This window comes from Malaclemys terrapin, chromosome 2, assembly GCF_027887155.1.
Source record: "Malaclemys terrapin pileata isolate rMalTer1 chromosome 2, rMalTer1.hap1, whole genome shotgun sequence".
Lineage (NCBI taxonomy): Eukaryota > Metazoa > Chordata > Testudines > Emydidae > Malaclemys > Malaclemys terrapin.
This window is the reverse complement of record NC_071506.1, coordinates 103,323,727-103,343,612: the sequence shown is the minus strand read 5'-3', so window position 1 is coordinate 103,343,612 and position 19,886 is coordinate 103,323,727. Positions and strand designations below refer to the sequence as shown.

Genomic DNA, 19,886 nt, shown 5'->3' with positions numbered 1-19,886 from the left:
ATCCTAATCCCAATGACAGAGAGAGAGAGTGTGTGTGTGTGTGTGTGTGTGTGTGTGTGTGTGTGTGTGTGTGTGTGTGTGAGAGAGAAAATTTCCCATGCTGTCAAACACTACACACTTAATTCACTTTGATACAGAGTGCATTTCTTCTTGATGCATTCTTTTGCAAGTTACAGGGAGATCCTTATAAATTTAGAGGTAAAATTCCTACAGGTCATTTATCATCTTAAATTCACTTTTAGTAGTTAATTTAGGTTCATTTTAATTTTCCTTGTCCTTGCTTCCACTTCCTAGCTACACAGAGGTGATCTGTCAGCTTCTCTTACAGAAATCATCAGAGAGCTGAAGAAAAGAGCAAAGTTCTTTGCTGTTAGGCTGGACCATTAACAGGCAATGTCCATGTCTCCTGCGTGCCGCATAGTATCGTCACATGCACACACATATATATGTAATGATACTTGCCAACTCTGATGTATGCACGTGAAACCTGGACCGTGTACAGACGCCATGCTATGAAGCTGAATCACTTTCACATGGGCTGTCTGAGGACACTGATGAGGATAAGATGGCAAGACAAGGTTCCAGATACCGAGGTTCTCATACAGTACAAACATTCACCCTGTAGCTCAGTCAGAACATTCAGAAGCAATAAACACACTTAAGAAGTGGCAGTCTATCTAATGAAAAACTACAGGAAAGATATTTTTCGAACACTGAAGGAGTTATCAATAATACTTAGTAATCAACTAAAAAGAGATAATTATCTCAATTTAATGTGTGCTGTAAGAGAACCAAGAAGAACTAATGGAAAACTGCAGAGAATACACACTTGTTTATAATGTACCTAGAACACTAGAATACATTTAGCTATTTCAGAATAAAAAGAGCATTAGAAAACTTTAAAGTTTCTAATGTTTCATTAGTGTGTCACTTGTAACTTTATAATTTAACATGATAGAGCTGATTACAGGCATTTGTCATTTCAGGGCATTCTGAAATCCTTCAAGTCATTGAAGGAATCTGGATCATTATCTGAAGTATTAGACCAATCTCCTTGTATTATGCTTCCAGTACAATCAGTACTTTTCCATAATAAGTACCATGTTACCTCTACAGCTCTCCCCACAAAATTACTATTCCAAATTCAGCACAAAAATGTCAGAACAGAGGTTATGATGCTTTGTAGTCCTGATGCTTTTTAATATCGTATTTGGCATAACCAGAAGATCAGCTATGAACAGCATAGGTGAGAAGGACCAAGTGACACAACCAGAAATAAATGGCTGCTTTGGATTGGGTAGGTGATAACACTTCCTTACAATGACTTAGACGTGGCACAGAATCACATTTGTTCTTGAGAGCATTGCCAGTTCAAGTAACCTCATTATCAGGGCTCCTACATGGAAAATCCAAGCAATGGAAGGTTAGCTATTGTGTCATCTGGAAGCCAGATGTTGGAAGAAAAGTTTAAGTTACCTTATGAAACATGAAACAAGAGAAGCTCAAAAGTAGATCACATGCACAGGAACAGGAAAGCAAGCAATGTAGTCCATATTCAGAAACATAGCTACTGCTATCACAACACACTTATAAGCAGCTTGCTGTTGTCACATGATCACTATTCAGCACTTACATTGCAGATGGAAAAATATGGAAGTGTGAGGAATGAACAGAGAGTTTGGAACAGTCACTTCAGAGATGGTCCAAGAAGTAAGGAGTCAAGAAAGGTTCTCTGACAAATGCCTGAGCAGAAAATTCTACCCTCAGCTATCACAAGTAAGCTACTTCACTTCACTTTCAAGGCCCTTTTTTTATAGCCTATCCCCACCCCACCGATCATCTCTCCTTCATGCCTACCTCTGCACACAATGCCAGCCTCCATCACCTACTTGTTACATTTTCCAACGTACTTGTTTGAAAACTGCTTTCTCCCATGCCATGCCTTATGCATGGAAGGAGCTTCCTGTAAACATCTGCAAAACTAATACATTATTCTAATTTGAAAATCTCCTTAAAAAAAAAATCCAAAAACTTTTTTGCTGTGGTGCCTACAAAAAAGCTTAACAGCAAGGCTGGCAGTGTACTGTGCTGACCAATGATGACTAATAGTGTCTCATTGTTTCCTTGTACTCCTCTCACCCCCCGCTCCTGGTATGTCTGAACTTATACTGTAAGTTCTTTGGTGCAGGAACAGTCACTTTACTGTGTTTGTACAGCACCTAGGACAATGCAGTCTGGGTCTTTAACTAAGGACTGTAAGTGCTATAAATAATTAATAATAATAATAATAATAATAGCTTATTTGGGAGAACCAGCAAACAAATGTGATGTAAACAGGACTGTTCATTATACTTGTCAATCCAGCATGCAAAAGGAAAGGCAGATTCTTGACCAAGCTGTATGGAAAATATTATATCCATCTCCAAGACAGCATTCTGAAGACTCCAAGCCCAGATGGAATTGCAAACAATACCAGTCCCAACTAATGTAAAAAAACTATTATTTAATATATACTGCCCTTCTATGTTTACTGTTTGATTTGTGATGCAAACAAGAGAGCTGGAAAATTAAGTTAAATGCACTGAGAATAATACCCCTTTAACGAATACACATCTTTTGTTCAGGTGTTGGCATATTAATCTTTGACAATACCCGCAGATGGCAAATTCAGTTTGCACCTGTTCATTGTAATTAATAACATTATCTTACTGCCTTATAGGAAGTGGCCTTATTTTATGCATTTGATCTAAATATTTTACCATGTACTATTCATTATTTTACACAGCATTTAAAAAAAAAAAGAAGTGTAAATTAAACCTAGAATGTATACTATAGCATCTAAGTAGACATTAGAAATACCAGTAAACCTAGAATTTTACATAAATCAACAACAATAAATCAAGATATTGCTAGTTTTTAAAAAGTCTGTGACGTGGCATTGAACATGATCCTATTTCCAAAGGATTACTCCCATACCCCACTGACTTTCATTGTAAAGTGAAACTAGGTTTCAAATTCTAAGTCACCTTCACCATAATTTAAGAATCAAACAATGCACATATCCAACTCTCCATGAAACAGCGGTTTCTCCTTTCTTAGGCAAATACTGCATGTATTACTGAATGCCAGTTGAAAAGGAAACTATGGTTCCTTCTGAAAGGTCACACACAGATGATGGGTTTTTTTAATCAGTGATCTTAAGGGTTTTTAGGTCCTCATTTATATGAAATTCAATGTGACAATGTATAATATTTTACAGAACTAACATGCACCAACTTAAGATCCCATACATTTTCTTTTGTGCCAAAATTATATTGATATGAATTAACTACTTTACAGGTCTACGACCATGAAAGTATTGACAGTGGCGTAGTTTAAATTTGTTTTACAGTACATAGCTGCGTGTTGAACAAAACTGTATTTCTAGGTCAATTTTTAAAATATTTTTGTTTCAAGTTACTGTAACTTGACTTCCCCCCCTCCCCCATCAGTAGTTACACGCACCTGGTAACATGCAAAGTCATTTCATGTATGTGCATAATTTAACAGAGTTAAATACTATTATACATAACTGACTAACTCAATGATACTGTTAGAATCCTGACACAATTAGTTTAGCTCACCTCTTTATCCATACTCTCTAAATCCTCTTTACATAGTGTGTACAGTGGCATTGTCTCGGACATACTTGGCTGGCGTTTCCGTTTGGATGGACCAGGTTGATCTTCGTTCTCATTTGCTGGTAACTCCTCTTCATCAAACAGCTGTTGCTGATGTGGTTGAACAACTCTGTAAAATTTCACAGGTCCCACATGAGAAAAATCATTTTGAATTACAACTTTCATAGAACTGAATCAGATTCAACATGAAGTGTATGGTTACGGAAGAGCTACAGCTTCACTGAAGTACTGCTATGCCCTCCTTTGAATACCTGGAACAATCTGATGTGTCTGGAATTGGAAAAATTGATCACTACACCGCCTCTTTCTCACTGTATTCTTCTCCTCTCCCCCCACAAAAATCTGCATATTCAAACTGTCTATACCAATTTAAAAGTTATAAATATAGAAAGCTCGTCAGGACACTGGAATGCGTATCCACAGTGCAACATGTCTTTTGCCAATATAATCTGAAGTGTGTGGACCAGGTACTGGCATAATCAGCCAGGTGCTAACACAATCTTCCAAATAGTTTTGTAGGTAGTGCTATGCTGGCAGAACTTTTGCTGGTAAAGCTTTCTAGTGAAGATAAGCCCTTCCTCCCCAGCATTCTGAGAAAATGTTTATTACATCAAGAACAACAGCTATACTACATCTGTAAGATCTCAAAGAAACCATGCACACACTTTCATTAAAACATTAATATTGTAGACACATGGATTGAAGGAGAGAAATTCAAAATTAAAAGTAGATTATGGTTTTGTTGGGAGGGACAGGAGCTTTAAAAAAATTAAAGACAGACAAGAAAAGAGGAGGGATATTGGCTGTTAAAGCCAATGTTAAACCCTCCCCACTTATTCTTGACCTTGAATCAATAGACTAGCAACGGTAATCTTTTTTGCTTGTGCGTCAAACAAAACAAAGTAATCATCACCTGGATCTCAAGTGCTGGTAAATAACGTGAATTCTGTCTATTACAACAGAGAGAGAAAGGGAAAGGTCTTATTACAACACTGGAGACTATTAAGGCCTTTGGATACACTTTCATCTACATCATGGGTAATACTAGGAGTTTGTGCTTTTCAAATCTTATTTTCCTTTACATTGGCCTGACTGAACAAGAAAACAATGCTGTTTTGTGAATGTAGTCAGTATGAAATGTTTGACAGCCGTGGAGGGCAGAATTTATTTATCCAAACACATTGAAAGTACAGGAAGAAGTTAGTGCAGGCTTCCTCACGTCATCCTAGAGAAGACAGATATTGTATCTGTGTCTATTCGTTCCTTGGCGTCTCTGTCTCCAACGAGTGCAAATTGTGATGGCTTACGTATTACAGAAATACATTGCTAGCAATACCAGACCACATTTTTAAATAGAGTATGTATTTAAACTAGCAAAAAGAAAACCAAGTAAGTAGTGTACTAGTGCTACACTCCCTATTGTGGCAATGGCTGTAATAGGGTACAATGAACCAAGATAAAGTCTCTCCTGAAATGGAGAACTGTTTGTTAACAGGTGCAGACCTCAGTGCTACAGAGCTGAAGCCCATTGGCAAAGTCCTCCACTGCCTCTATGTACACTATCATAGATCCACTGTATTTCAAAAAGAGTAATGCTGTCCAAGAGTGGCATGAGTTTATTACCACCACCTGTTCTACTTAAATACTATGTATTGATTACAACATGGGAAACTGTACAAAAACATTTTACCTTAGAGCAAGGTAGAGCTGAAATACAATGTCAACCCGTGCTAACTGCTAGTTTGGGCCCGTCAAAACATTTATCATTAGTTAGTTATATTTATCATTAGTTAAATATATTATATTTATCATTAGTTAGATGTTTTTGGTTATTGTGATTTTTTATTTTTTATTTTTTTAAGAAGGACTGACAAATTAGCCTGTTCCAGTACTTGATTTCTGTAGCTCTGTTCTGTCTCCTGGGTACCCAACTATCCAAAGTGGTAAGCATGAAGGCCATATTTCAAGTTGTACTCTTATACTGACAAATTTTGAGAGCAATACAATGTTGTCAATGCACCAATGAAATATCCAGGACAATCCATTTACACAGAAAGCATCATCCACAGTAAAATACTTATTATAGTGCAGAAGAAATATACCCATTTACCTGGCACTGAAATAAAAGCTGTATACCATGTCCCTGATTCTCTTCTCACACTAGATTTACACTGCTGTAACTCCTTTGTTTTCAACAGAGTTCCTCCCAATTTTATACATGGATGGGAGAAGAATTGGGCTAGCAGGTAAACTAGAAAAGATGCTGGGGAACTCAGTTATAAGGTCACACACACACCCTGTTCTACCCTTACCGTTTTGATTCAACAATCTGAACTTCTAGCAGACCAATTATTTCATTTTACTACCTCATAAAAGAGACTATATGTTGAGTCAACAGACGTACAGCAGAAAGTAAGTGTGGCTCTAGCACCAGTGGGAACTTTCAATCCAATGTACTTCTGTATTTGGAGACATAACATTTTTATTCAATGTCTGGCATAGCTGAGAGATACAGCTAGGTCCCAACTCCATCCTTTTCCAATAGTTTTCTCCTGCTGCCAGCTATGACTCCTACTGGTGCTAACATTTTAAGGCTGAAGAACATGGCAGAAAAAAAGAGGATGGACAATTATATTCACTGGATAATTACCTTAAATAAACTACATAAAACCCAAAGAGGAGGTTCTCAGATATATTTATTATATTGTGCAACTAAGAACACAGGGGGTCAATTTTCAGAAGGCACAAATGGCAATTGAGCACCTACATATTATTTAAAGTAAGGAATGTAACTGACATTTGTGCCTTTGAATATCTTCCCCTTAGAGCTCATTTGTACATATACACAAATTAAGTTATCAGTGAACACTATAGTTATACACAAGAAGCCCCAATGCCTTCACCTTTAGAAGTCTGGTAGTGTCTTGAAGAGCTTTCATCTTCTCTATCCCCCAACAATCACCTCAGGTTTTCCAAAGTAAGCCTTTGTAAGCACAATCACGTACCCCTGCACTGCAAAACAAATACTTAACCTTGCAAGATATTACCTCCTTTGTAAAATATGATCCTGAGGACAAGAGACTTGGATTCTAGACCTGACTTGGACATTACCAATTTGAAATTTGCAATTGGACACATCATTCAGTCTGACCTCAGTTTCCTCACGTGTAAAAAAGGGATATTGCTATGTATCACCTAGGAGAGAGTCATAATGTTGCAAAGCTTAACATTTGTGAAATGGTTTCAGTTCCGATAGCAGCCATTGAGAAATTAATTTTCAAAGCAGAATGTGAATTTATAAAGCTCAGCAAATCTGTGGATATCCACTTTATATCCACAGATATAAATGTCTGTGGACCATGTTGGTGGATACAAATTTTGTATCTGTGCCGGGGCTCTATAGATTTAACATCTCTAGAGTTTAGCACAGGGCAGGCAAACTTTTTGGCCTGAGGGCCACATCGGATTTCCAAAATCGTATGGAGGGCCGGTTAGGGGAGGCTGTGCCTCCTCAAACAGCTAGGCGTCACCCGCCCCCTATCTGACCCCCGCGCTTCTCGTCCCTGGGACTCCTGCCCCATCCAACCCCCCCACCCCCCGTTCCCTGACGGCCCCCCTGGGACCCCTGCCCCATCTACCCCCCCATTCCTTGTCCTCTGACTGCCCCCGGAACCTCCGCCGCATCCAACCCCTACTCTCATTCTTGACTGCCCTCCCCCCCGCCCCATCCAACCCCTACTCTCATTCCTGACTGCTCCCCCCGGACTCCTGCCCCATCCAACCACCCCTTCTCTCTATCCCGACTGCCCCCCTCCGCCCCATCCAACCCCTCCTCCTCCTCCCTGACTGCCCCCCCGTGACCCCTACCCCCATTCAACCCCATTCCCCGCCCTCTGACCGCCCCGACCCCATCCACACCCCCACCCCCTAACCACCACTACCCCAATCTCCCCTGCCCTCTATCTAACCCCCCCACTCCCTGCCCCCTTACTGCGCTGCCTGGAGCACTGGTGGCTGGCAGCGCTACAGCCACGCCGCCCAGAGCAGCAGGACAGGCAGCTGCGCCGCCCGGTGGGAGCCAGCCACGCCACTGCGCAGCACAGAGCACTGTGAGCTGAGGCTGCGGGGAAGGGGCCTGGGGCTAGCCTCCCAGGCCAAGAACTTAGGGGCCAGGCAGGAGAGTCCCGCGGGTCAGATGTGGCCCACGGGCCGTAGTTTGCTCACCTCTGGCTTAGCACAACTTATGATACGCCTGAATAATACCAATTGTATATTCCTGATACAGAGAAGCAAGTCTCATGACTGCTTTTATTTTCAGTCTGACTGTTCTTAAGATTTTGTTATAAAGTGGAATCTTGGTCCCTCCTTCCTTGTCTTCTTTCTGAGCAGCCATTGAGAAAAACTGCACTCTAGATGAAGTAGAGAGCTTCCAAGACAGGAGATGCTGTTACCCCATACTGTCATGAAGTTTGAAAAAAAAAAAAAATCTCATAGCGCCTTGAGAGTTTATCGATAAAACCAACTACTCTTACATTTCAAATCCTCAGTCAGCTCTCTAGTTGCTGCAGGTGGTGTTTGTATCCTTTGAGATCAAAGTATTTCTTTAATCTACAATCAGAGATTTTAAGAGGTTTGCAACAGCACTGATGTAGTCTAATTCTGTGACCTGGTCACCAGGGCTTGCTAACTTTTCACTGATGTTAGTCTGCACTTTGGAAATCACCCAGACTTTTTTGCATGGTGTATTTATAGTCCAAAGTAGAGTTTACTGATTTTTACTATTGCCTTAGCTTAATCAGCATATATAAATTACACAAGAAAATTACAAAGGAATGTTTTTAAATACCTGAAATGTCAAAACATCCATTGATATGGATTGAGCACCTGTGTAATTGCAAGAGGATTGCTGTTTTAATGACAAATTCCCAAAGGAAAAATCTTGATGACATCTCTCAAGACAGGAAAATAGAGTTGCAGGCACGAACAGGAAACAGCAGGAGATTTTCACAGCTCTTAATTAAATTGGCTATTTTTTGGTTTAGTGTAATCTCACTAAGAAGGAACTGTGGAATCTGTTTCCTATGAGTCAAATGTTTAGCTATTCTGCAAACCATTTTAAGTCATCATTGTGCTTCCGATCCTACAGCCTCTCTATGCCACACTGGACCTGTGGCACAAGCTACACTGGCTTCAGCACGGCCCAAGCTTGTGCCAGCTGCCTAAGATCCCAAGATTCATAACAGAAGTTTGGAATCATAAGTATGCCCTGGGCATGACCCTTAATGTCATCCACAGCAACAAGAACTGCTCACCAAAGATGAACACAACTTTGCAAGTCTGTCTTAAATCATTAGCTACTTCAAATTGTCACCACCAGTTAGGGCACCAATATCAATACACAATTCTGGGAAGCTGTATACATTTATGCAATTAACCATATGCTCTCAACAGCCAGAGCAACAAGACAAAATAACTGCCTTGTTAAGCTTTGATGCACAAGAAATGTATACATGCGGACTGAACACTTATGTATATGCTCAACTTCAATGAGAATACTCACATGAGCCTATTATGCACATGGACAAACGTCTGCAGGATCAAGGCCTACTTTTATTAACTTTAAGTGAAACATCTACACCACCTTCTCAGGAAAGCCATCTAGAGATCAAGCTGTATTCTATATAGGTGCTCCCTTCAAAGAACACAAAATTTGAAAGCCAGACGGACTCTTTAAAAAGGGAAAAGTAATTGAATAGTAAAAATCACCACCACCTCATATGATACTCAGTAGAAAGACACCTTAGCTTTCCAAAGGTATAGAAATAATTCTGCCCTAATTTCAAACTGCAAGAAGTCACTGATTCCTTGTTGAGATGTGATTAGCATGGCACTGCAGTCTCCTGCCAACAGAATGCTATTTATCAATGTAAAATATGGGAGATATGACAATATAGTAGAAATGCTATCCTTTTCCTCTTAAATTTGAGAATGTTGTATTCATTAACATAAGCTGGGATTTTCAAAGGGGCCTAAAAGAGTTTGGTTAGCTCATCAGGGACTATTCACTGTAGTATTTCTCCCTTTGTCAGATAATTTGTCACATACAATCTGAAAAATTCCATCTTGGTAAGAAACTGCACTGGAGAATATTATTTACAGTTAGAAAAATGCAGTCGCCCACTTGTACCCTCAACACAACTGTTGGAAGGCAAATGTTCAAAATATGCATCTTTTTCAGTATACATGACTACTCATTTTTCATTAAATAAATACCCTAGCCAACAGAACGATTCTGATGGTATTCATATTTTTAGTCAAACTCTTTCAGAAAGGAAATGACAAAACAAAACTACAGGTGTACAAGTTAGTTTGGAAGTTTAAGCATGTGACTTGGCAGGAAGTTACACTTTATCTAATTATACATAGCAGATATCAAATGATCCTGCTTGCTTCTTAGCGCCAATAAAATAAATTTAGTGGTCTCTTTTTGGTTGATGAGGTAGACAGACCTTCTATAGTGTCACTAATACAGTTTGCTTTCAACTACTTCCCAAACTGAAGCATTTACCAGAAGGCATAGCCTGAAAGTCACTTTCATATAGTCTGAGAAGATGATACACAGAAATAATACAGCTGACTACCAAAATTTCTGTCTACAAACAAGGGATGCAAAGAAGTGGTCTGAGTTCCCTACTGTTCATACAGAGTGCAGGGATAGAGGATGTATGTTCTAATCCATTTTCATGTATATTCACACTAATATCAGCACATCCTAAACTTACAGAAAAAAAGAAAAAAGAAAAAAAACGAACATAGCCACTAGTGACTGCTTGACATTGAAAATATTGGAGAAATGTTGACAATCTTAATTGAGCACTATTACTACGTAGAGAATAATAGGTTTTACATCACTGACGTCACACCAAACAATAGTACAAAACACGAGAGACTTCTTAGAGGCTTGTAGTGAAGATACTATTTTTATTTTATTAAACACTTTTCAATCTTTACAGTTTCCACGGATTATGTTGAATAAAAGATTAAATGCTAATTCCAGCATCTCAGTTGTGTTTATTGAATTCTGCTCACACAAGTTTCAGAAATATATTTTCAGAACCGGGAGCACAAAATTCTGTACACATGCATGTGCATGTACCTATACACTGAAGTGATTACATGTATTAATGTCCAGGATGAGTGAACACACTTCTGAAGATAACAAATATCTTACACCCTTCTACCCTGGTACAGGTATCAGTGCAACAACTAAAATGATGCTAAGGAAAGGTTTAAAAAAAATTAATCAAATGCCATTCTTAAACTACATTGCTCATTAGGATCAGTGGCAAGAGATATAATGTTGGTAAAGCAGCATTAAAAACAATTCTAGTCACTTGAACAGTAATGAACGCTAATTCTGACAGCTGGACACTAACAACTGCATGTATTTTGTTAATTTAGACCGTGATCCTAAAAACATGTAGGCATGTGCACTTTACACAGTTGAGTGGTTCCATTAACATCAGTGAGAGTATTTACCTGTACTAAATTAAGCATCTGCATACAGGGTGTTTCTGGGACTGCCTTATGGTAGTAGTGCTTATTTTATTCATCTGAACTGAAAGACACAGATGCTTAGTAAAGTTGGGTTTTGACTTGTCTTCTCCACTTAGTTCCATTGTAGACTATATTAAACACATTGGTGTAAATATGACATGAAAGCTATCATGGATTTAGTATTTTAAGGACTACTGTCAAAACCTTAAAAGCAAAAAATGAATTTTGCGCACGTAAATTAGGACTAGAAATTCTACAGATGAACATGTATTTTTAAATTAATTCCACGATATTTACTTCAGCCATAAGTGCTCGCACTTCAGTAGGCTAAAATATTTGGTGTCTCTTAGTGTCACTTAAAAACCACAGTGCTACTTTTACCTTTCACAGAAAATGGGTATAATTTACATAACAAGTCTGCCTCTATCTTTTACTCTATTATTAGTGTTCGCTGGGGTTTAACGTCATCTTATTTTTATTTTAAGTCCAGCATGCCATCTGCAACGGTTTTCAGACAACATTTAATTACTTCATCTCAAGAATTGTTATAATTCCACTCTTAACATTTACTAATTTTTTTTTAAAAAACCCTCTATATTAAGATGCCAATTGTCAAGATGCTTGCATATAAATAAATGACTTTTTAAAAGAATCTTAACTAATCCCTGCTAAAAAGAGTGGCCACTTAACTGCTGTCACCAACCCTAACAATTAAAAAAAAAATTGTCCCTCTAAACTACCATTATAGTCAGGGAATTGTTGGTAACCGTTTTTTCTTCAAGTACTTATTCATGTCGATTCCATTCTAGAGGAGTCACAAGCAGTATCCATGGAGGTGGGCTCAGGGTTCACAGTCGTGCAGCTTGCAACACTGCTCTACCGAATCCAGCATCATCTCGGGCCTGCTGGGTAAAGAGTGTAATGAGACGAGAATGTGTAGATAGATGACCAGGTAGCAGCCCTGCAGATGTCCTGAATCGGCACTTGGGCCAGGAAGGCCACCAATGAGGCCTGTGCCCTAGTCGAATGGGCAGTTACAATCACCGGCGGAGACATTTTCACCAGATCATAACAGAAACAGATGCAGGCAGTGATCCAAGATGACATCCACTGGGCGGACACTGGACAACCTTTCATCCTGTCTGCCATCACGACAAGCTGTGTCGACTTACGGAATGGCTTGATTTTTTCGATGTAGAAGGCCAGAGCCCTTCTGACGTCCAGAGAATGCAATTTGCGCTCTTCCTCCAATTTATGAGGTTTTGGAAAGACGACAGGCAAATATATGCCTATGAAAATTGTAACTATCTTAGGCAGGAAAGTTGGGTGCGGACGCAGCTGAACCTTGTCCTTGTAGAAAACTGTATAGGGCAGCTCCGAGATAAGTGCCCTAAGCTCAGAGACCCAGTGGGCAGATGCGATCGCCACCAGGAAAGAAGCTTTCCAAGAGAGGAGGAGATGACAGCAGGAAGCCAGAGGCTCGAAAGGGGGAAGGCCCACAAGCCGCAACAGCATGAGATTCAGGTCCCAAGGAGGGCCAGGGTACCGGACGTGAGGGTAAGAAACCAGACTGTCATGTCATGCGCAAAGACCGACCTGCCTTGTACTGGAGTGTGGAAGGATGAAATAGTGGCCAAGTGGAATCTAACTGACGAAAGAGAAAGGCCCTGAAGTTTGAGATGCAGCAGATAGTCCAGAATCAACTGCAGCAAAGCCTGTTCGAGACAGGTATTCTGGTTCGCAGCCAACCATGAGAACTGTTACCATTTGGCCAGGTAGCTGGTTCTGGTGCAGGGCTTCCTGCTGCTCATCAGAACCTGCTGGATACAGACCAAGGACTGCTATTCTTATGCGTTTAGCCATGCAGTAGCCACGCTGTCAGGTGCAGCGCTGCCAAGTTCAGATGCAGCAGGCTGGTGTGGTTCTGAGAGAAGAAGATTCGGCCAGAGTGGCTGTCGCAGAGTGGCAGCCATCGAGAGGTCCAGGAGCATGCCACCAAACCAGTGTTGACGAGGCCAGGCTGGGGCGATCAGGATAACCCTCGCCCTGTCCTGTTTAATCTTCACCAGGACCCTGTGGATCAATGGTACCGGTAGAAAGGCGTACATCAAAGCTCCTGACCACGGGAGCAAAAAGGCTTCCGACAGGGAGCCCTTGTCAATCCTTGAATTAAGCAGAATGTGTGACATTTCCTGTTCTGCCAGGAAATGATCAAGTCCACCCGGGGAGTCCTCCACCTTTGGATTGCTTGGCCATCTCCTCCACCCCCAAGCCCAAATTTGAGGCCACCCTCTGCAGCAAAGCTTAGTGTTCCCTAAAGGGTGGGCTGGCCCACGAGGGTCCCGCAATTGCCTTGTCAGATGAGGAGGATGACTACTACTGGGGGAGGAACTGGGGCTGCTTCCCCTTCCTTTGCAGCAGGCAGCTGCTCCTTTTCCCCGGTGTCGGAGTCTGCTCTGTGCACCGATTCCAGTAACATCGGTGCCCAAGGTTGCCTCTCCAATGCAGCAAGGGAAGACGGCTGTGAGAACAGTACCGGCATCATTGGCATGCCCCAGACATTCCAATAGGGCCCTTGGTCTTGTTACCATGCCGGCCCCGTAGGGGCAGAGATTATTTCCGGGGCCCCCTGAGGTTGATGATGCCTTGGCGAGGTGCTAAAGTCCTGCTCCGACCCCGTAGAGTCCCCTTCCGGTGACCAGGGAGGGGCTGTGGATGCCTGAGTGAGATGGCTGACCCTCGGAGCAGGGGAGTGGTGCCCTGAGTGGGGTAACAGGCGCCTGCCAGTGGAGGGATACCAGGAATGCAGGGACCAGTGCCATGAAGAGGATGGGTCTCATGACATCGGGGAGAGAGACCTGTGCCATAGTGTCAGCTGACAGGAGGGCGAACAGTGCCGGGCGTACGGGGACTGATGTCCCACTGTGGATGATCTGCATCGTGCCCGTGAGGCCAGCGAGCTAAGCCATCTAACTAAGGTGCGGAGTCAGGGACCTTGGCTTCTGCTCAGGGGACTGGTGGTACACAACTGCCCTCTGAGGTGGTCCCACGATCTGTTTGACCCTAGATGCGGGGGGGGGAGGGAGGGGCTTTTGCAGCTTCCATCAGCATATGCCGCACTGGTGGGGCTCTCCGATCTTTAGCCCCCTCTGCCGTGGGAGGCAGTATCGGGGGCCAGGATACCCTACTGCTCCTGGGAGTCAGATCCTTGCACACTGAGCAAGGCTTAAAGCCCGGGAACCGGGATATGCCTGGTCTCGGGGCAGAGTCCAAACAGAGACTCTAACTTACTAACTGCTATACTTAACACCTAATTACTAACTAACTACAGTGAATAACTATATACAAAAGAAGGCAGAGTAACACTAGGAAAACACTGCTGACCACTTGCAAAGCAAGGGGAAGACACTCTGACCAACCATCATGGGTGGTAAGAAGGAACTGAGGGGGCACAGGGCTGGTGGTGCCTACTATACCGACACGAGCACAGCATTCCAGAGGGTGCCATGACTGGCCCTATGGATACCGCTAAGGCAAAAATCGGCGACGGCTGTGCATGTGGGCGCGCACACACCTAGAATGAAATTAACAAGAGCAAGCACTCGAAGAACACTGCATCCGTTTACATTCAAAATGTTTAAAAGATCAGTTATCTCAAATGAACACCATAAATAGTTGTTAAAGAGGAGTTATTTAAGCCTTTTATAGAGACAGCAACACTCAAACTGAATCAACACTTCTATGTTGATTGCTTTACTAATTTGTGGTTGAATTAAGCAGACTTGCTTACAAGTGTTCTCATTTTAGGGATTGCGCTTCACAGCACTAGCCCACATAGAGGCTCCTAGGACACACAACTCTATAATTATCTTAAAAAAACATGTAGGTTGCAAAGTCAAGCACAATGCCAATGCAACTTTATTTTGCCCTCATATGCATTCTGATATAGTCTTCAGTTAAATGATCACATACCTTTTCCCCCACAGATATCCTGCTTCATTCAAATGCAGAGTGCTCACCCATTCTTGGTTTTGATTTATCCCCATAGTTCAATGTGTTGCTCCATGCTTTATTTACTTCCACACAATTTAAACCTTGCTTTGAATACCGATTCTTTTCCGTATGGTCTTTTCTAGGGCTCTCATTACTGAATTTATCTCCACATCTCCCTTGCAGGACAAGAGTATTATTATTCCCAGTTTACTGATAAAGAAACAAGCAAAGAATTCCCAGAGGCCACACAGATTCAATGCCAGAGCCAGGATTAGAACTCCGTACTTTGTGACTTCCCACCCTGAACTCACTTCTCCAAACCTCAGTGCCCAGTGTGGGATGAGCTTCTCGATCCGAAGAGTGATGAGAGGAATATCTATAGAATTGGTATAGAATTATGGAAAACAGAGAAACCAATTATGTTATGGCAGAGTTTCCCTAAATGTGGCGTGCAGTCCCTGGGAGAGTATGGACGGAATTCTCAATTGCCTTCAGGCAACATTATTTAAAAAAAATAAAAATAAAAATCTCTATTTATGGTTGCAAACAAAACCTTCAAAGCAAGTAACAGATTCAGTCTGTGGATACCTGAATAATTGCTCTGAGATAGTCAGAACAATTCAGATAATGATAATTTACAAAGTAACCCTCACTGTTCACCAAGCATGTCATGGAGGAGGAGGAGCATTATATTATGAAGATCTGCATTATTTCATCATTTGGGGAGGAAGGGCACACAAGGACTAGCTGGAAGGGGTGTCACACAGAAGAGGTATTCTGTAAAATGGTAGCATAATATATGGTGAGGCTGCAGGATGGAGCAATTGGTTTCATTTTCTTGAATATTATGCTCAACTTAGAGAAAAATAGGGAAAAACAGTTACTAACTTTTCCCTAACTGTTGTGCAACACATCTTTACCACCACCACAGTTATGGAAAGGCTAGTAATTGTTTCTTTGAATGATTTCACATGCTCACTGTAGGGGACTCACAAGCAGTCCCAAATGGAGGTGGGTTAGGAGTCTCTTTGAACAAGGACTGGAGGACCACTCATGCAAATTTAGCATTGTCTCTAGATTGCTGAGAGATAGCATAGCAAGAGCAAACATGCAACATGATCACCAGGTTGCTGCCTTGCAAATGTCTAATATGGGCACGTTAGCCAGAAATGCCACAGAGGTTGCTTGAGATCTAGCAGAATGTCCCAACATTCTATCCGTCAGCTTCATGTAAGTCAACTTGTAACAGGCGAATACAACTGGATATCCATGACAAAATCCTTGTGAAGTGCTCTTCCCTCTGTCTGCAAAAGCAATGAACTGAGACGAAGACCTGAAAGGTTTAGTCCATTCCAGATAAAATGCTAAAGCTCTTCTAATGTCTAGAGTGTGCAGTCTATTTTATTGCCATGAGGCTCTGGGAAGAAGTTCGATATAAAAATTGCTTAGTTGATATGAAAAATGGAGACAAGTTCAGTAAGAAAGCTTGGATGGGGATGAAGATAGATTATCTGTGTAAAAAAAATTGTACATGGAGGATCTGACACTAACGCCCTCAACTCCCCCACTCTCCTGGCTGATATAATGGTTACTAAAAATGCTACCTTCATTGAAAGATGCAACAGAGAGAAGACTGCTAGAGGTTTGAAGGGAGGACCAATCAGCTTTGTTAAGATTGGATTCAGACTCCACAGTGGAATAGGGTTCTGTACACGCAGAAATCATCTGTCCATGCTTTAAAATTCTTAGTCATCTGATTAAAAAAAGGAAGTGGTTATCCACAAGAGCGTATAATGCCTGTATAACTGGTAGGCATATCCTGATCAAGCTAGTCATCAATCCTTGATGTTTCTGAGATAAAAGATAGTTCAGCACCTGCTAAATAGAAGCAAGAATAGGGGAGACCCTTTTCAGCCTTGAACAGATGGAAAACCTCTTCCATTTAAGCAAGGTAAGTTGTCCTAATTGGTGGTTTTCTACTATTCAGCAGTACCTCCCACACCTCTCTAGAGCTTCAGGCTGTCAGGTGAAGGACCTGAAGATTGGGGTGAAGGAGGCAGCAGTGATTCCGAGAGATCAGGTCTGTGCAAAGTGAGAGTGACAGTGGGGGACTGATTGAGAGGTCCAAAGGCTGTGAAAACCAGAGCTGATGGGGCCATATAGGGGTGATCATTATAAGCCATGCCTTGTCCTGCTTGGTCTTGTACAGGACTTTGGCAGAAGAGGGTTAGGAGGAAAAATGTACAGCAGACTCTCTGACCATGGCAGTAGAAAAGCATCCATCAATGAACTCAGACTGTGTCCTGCTCTGAAGCAGAACTGGTGACATTTTGTGTTGTCCTTTGTTACAAACAGATCTGCTTGGGGAGTTACCCAGAGCTGGAAAATGGACCTTGCTACGTCTGAGTGAAGGGACCACTCACAGTGTTTGATAAACAACCTGCTCAGGTGATCTGCCAAAGTATTCTGAACCCCCAGGAGGTGGGCTGTTTTTAGAAATACAGATGTCTATATAGATGCCCCGAAGTAGTACTGCTTCCCAACAAAATTTGAGGACCAGCTGGGCCCCCCACCCCACTTGTTTACATAACACACGGCGGTTGATATTGTCGTTCAGCACCAATATGCCACTTCCCCGAATGTGAGGAAGGAATGCCATGCAAACTAATCAGATAACCTGCAACTCCCAGATGTCTATGTGTAGGCTGAGATTTTGGAAAGATCAGGGACTTTGCATCTGCAGGGGCCCCAGGTGGACCCCCAACCCAGAGATTGTAGAGGTGGGGCAAAAGGAACTCCCTCGAAGACATTGGTTGGGTCTATCCACCAATCTAGGGAGGATAAGCTATGACTTGGTATGTGCACTGACATGTCTATGTGGTGCCTTTTTGAAGAATACACCTCTGTCAACCAGTCCTGAAGGAGTCTGAGATGCAGTCTGGCGGACTGGACCATATAAGTGTACACTGCCCCAGAAACCTTAAACAGTTTCTCTCCATGCTGAGAGGATAAGCCTCTAAATCCAGAATAAAAAAGTAACACCGAGGAGTCCTTGTAGCACCTTAGAGACTAACAAATTTATTTGGGCATAAATTTGTTAGTCTCTAAAGTGCCTGCCACAAGGACTCCTCGGTGTTTTTGCTGATACAGACTAACACGGCTACCACTCTGAAACCTAAATCCAGAATGAGGCTTTGCCTTGCCTGACATACCCATCCCCCACCTTTAGGGGAGGAATAATGGAAGCAATTGTGACCACGTGGAGTTTGCTTTGGGTTTTTTTGGAACTTATTTAACTGCAGTAGACCTAAAATAGGCTTGAGACCCCTTTTGCCTTCAAGATCTAGAAATATCAGGAGTAAAACCCCTTTCCCCTGAACAAATGAGGGACCTCCTCTATAGCTGCTACAAGGAGGAGTGATTGTATTTCTTGTTGCAACTGTCTCATGAGAGGGGACCTTGAAGAGGGATAGAGATCGCGGAGTAGAAATAAATCAGAGTGTACATCCCACTTCCAATGTGCTTAGAACCCATCAGACTGTTGTGATATGGCTCCAGGTACGACAGAAACAGAACAGATGGTTTACAAAAATTGGAGAAGAAAAAGATGGCACTCTTATAATTGGTGGACTGCTCTCCACCTGCCCATTAAAATGAGTTCTCAGAAGATGCTGCCTGTCTTGATGAACTGGTGGTTGTTGAAGCGGGGGGGGGAGAGAGGGGGAGCAATACAAAGCTGTAACCTGCCTGTGGAATAAAGGCTCCTCCCAAAAAAGTCCACCCTCATGTCCTCTATTTTTGGGGGGTTGGCATCTTGTCTCTTTCTCATTCACTGCTGCCACTATAAGGGAGCCAGGAGAGAGAGATTATACAGGTGCTCGACCCCCTGAGAGGGGACATGACACCTCTTCTGTGTGTGTGCGCACGCGCGCAGAAGAAGGCAGAGAATCTGAGGACTGATAGAGGATCTTGGTAGGCTCTAAAATAGTTCTCCCTATAAATGAGATTATTCTGGCTGGAGACACAGATGTCAAAGTGTCCACCAGCTTTTGAGACTTTTCCCAGGACTCCTTCAGGTAGATGTCTAACGCCATTGCCATCCTCCTCAATAATTCCTGATGGGTCTTAAAATTATCAAGAGATGGAGAAATAAGCACCACCACAACTGCCTCATCAGCAGATGAGGAAGTGGATGCCAATAGTACCAAGGGCTGGTTCAATTCCTGCTCCTCTTGCAGATGGTAAAGAGAAGGATCCTGAATCTGTTCAGCGCTGGGCTTGGTATTTGATGCTATGATGCTTATGGTGTTGATGCTCCTGGTGACCAGTAGATGGAGCTGGCTGAGGTGGCTGCAAGGATGCCCCTGGCTGCAACTGAATCTGAAAGCTGGGCAGGGAGGTGGCATACTCTTGATGGTGGGACATACTAGGTTGGGACACACAGGATCCCACTTCAGAGTCTGATGAAAAAGAAGCCTTTTCCTCTGACCACTAAGGCGCCATACCTGTCCGTACCGGTGAAGAAAGCTCAAGCTCTGAAGAAAAGGGAGCAGGGAGATCATTTGTGGCTTTCCCCTAGGTGATACCACTTTAAAATCAGTACCCTGATGGCTGAATCCAATGAATCTGCCCAGTAATGAGGTGAAGATGCTGATG

General features: G+C 42.2%; 1 protein-coding gene across 1 annotated transcript in view; it reads right to left on the bottom strand.

Annotated features, from left to right (window-relative positions):
* The window catches only part of CTDP1 (CTD phosphatase subunit 1), a 200,740-nt gene that overhangs the window by 119,066 nt on the left and 61,788 nt on the right, over positions 1–19,886 (bottom strand). Inside the window, exon 11 of the mRNA XM_054020060.1 lies at positions 3,624–3,789. Within this exon, the coding sequence (XP_053876035.1) occupies positions 3,624–3,789 (166 nt within the window). The remainder of the gene's footprint in view (positions 1–3,623; positions 3,790–19,886) is intronic.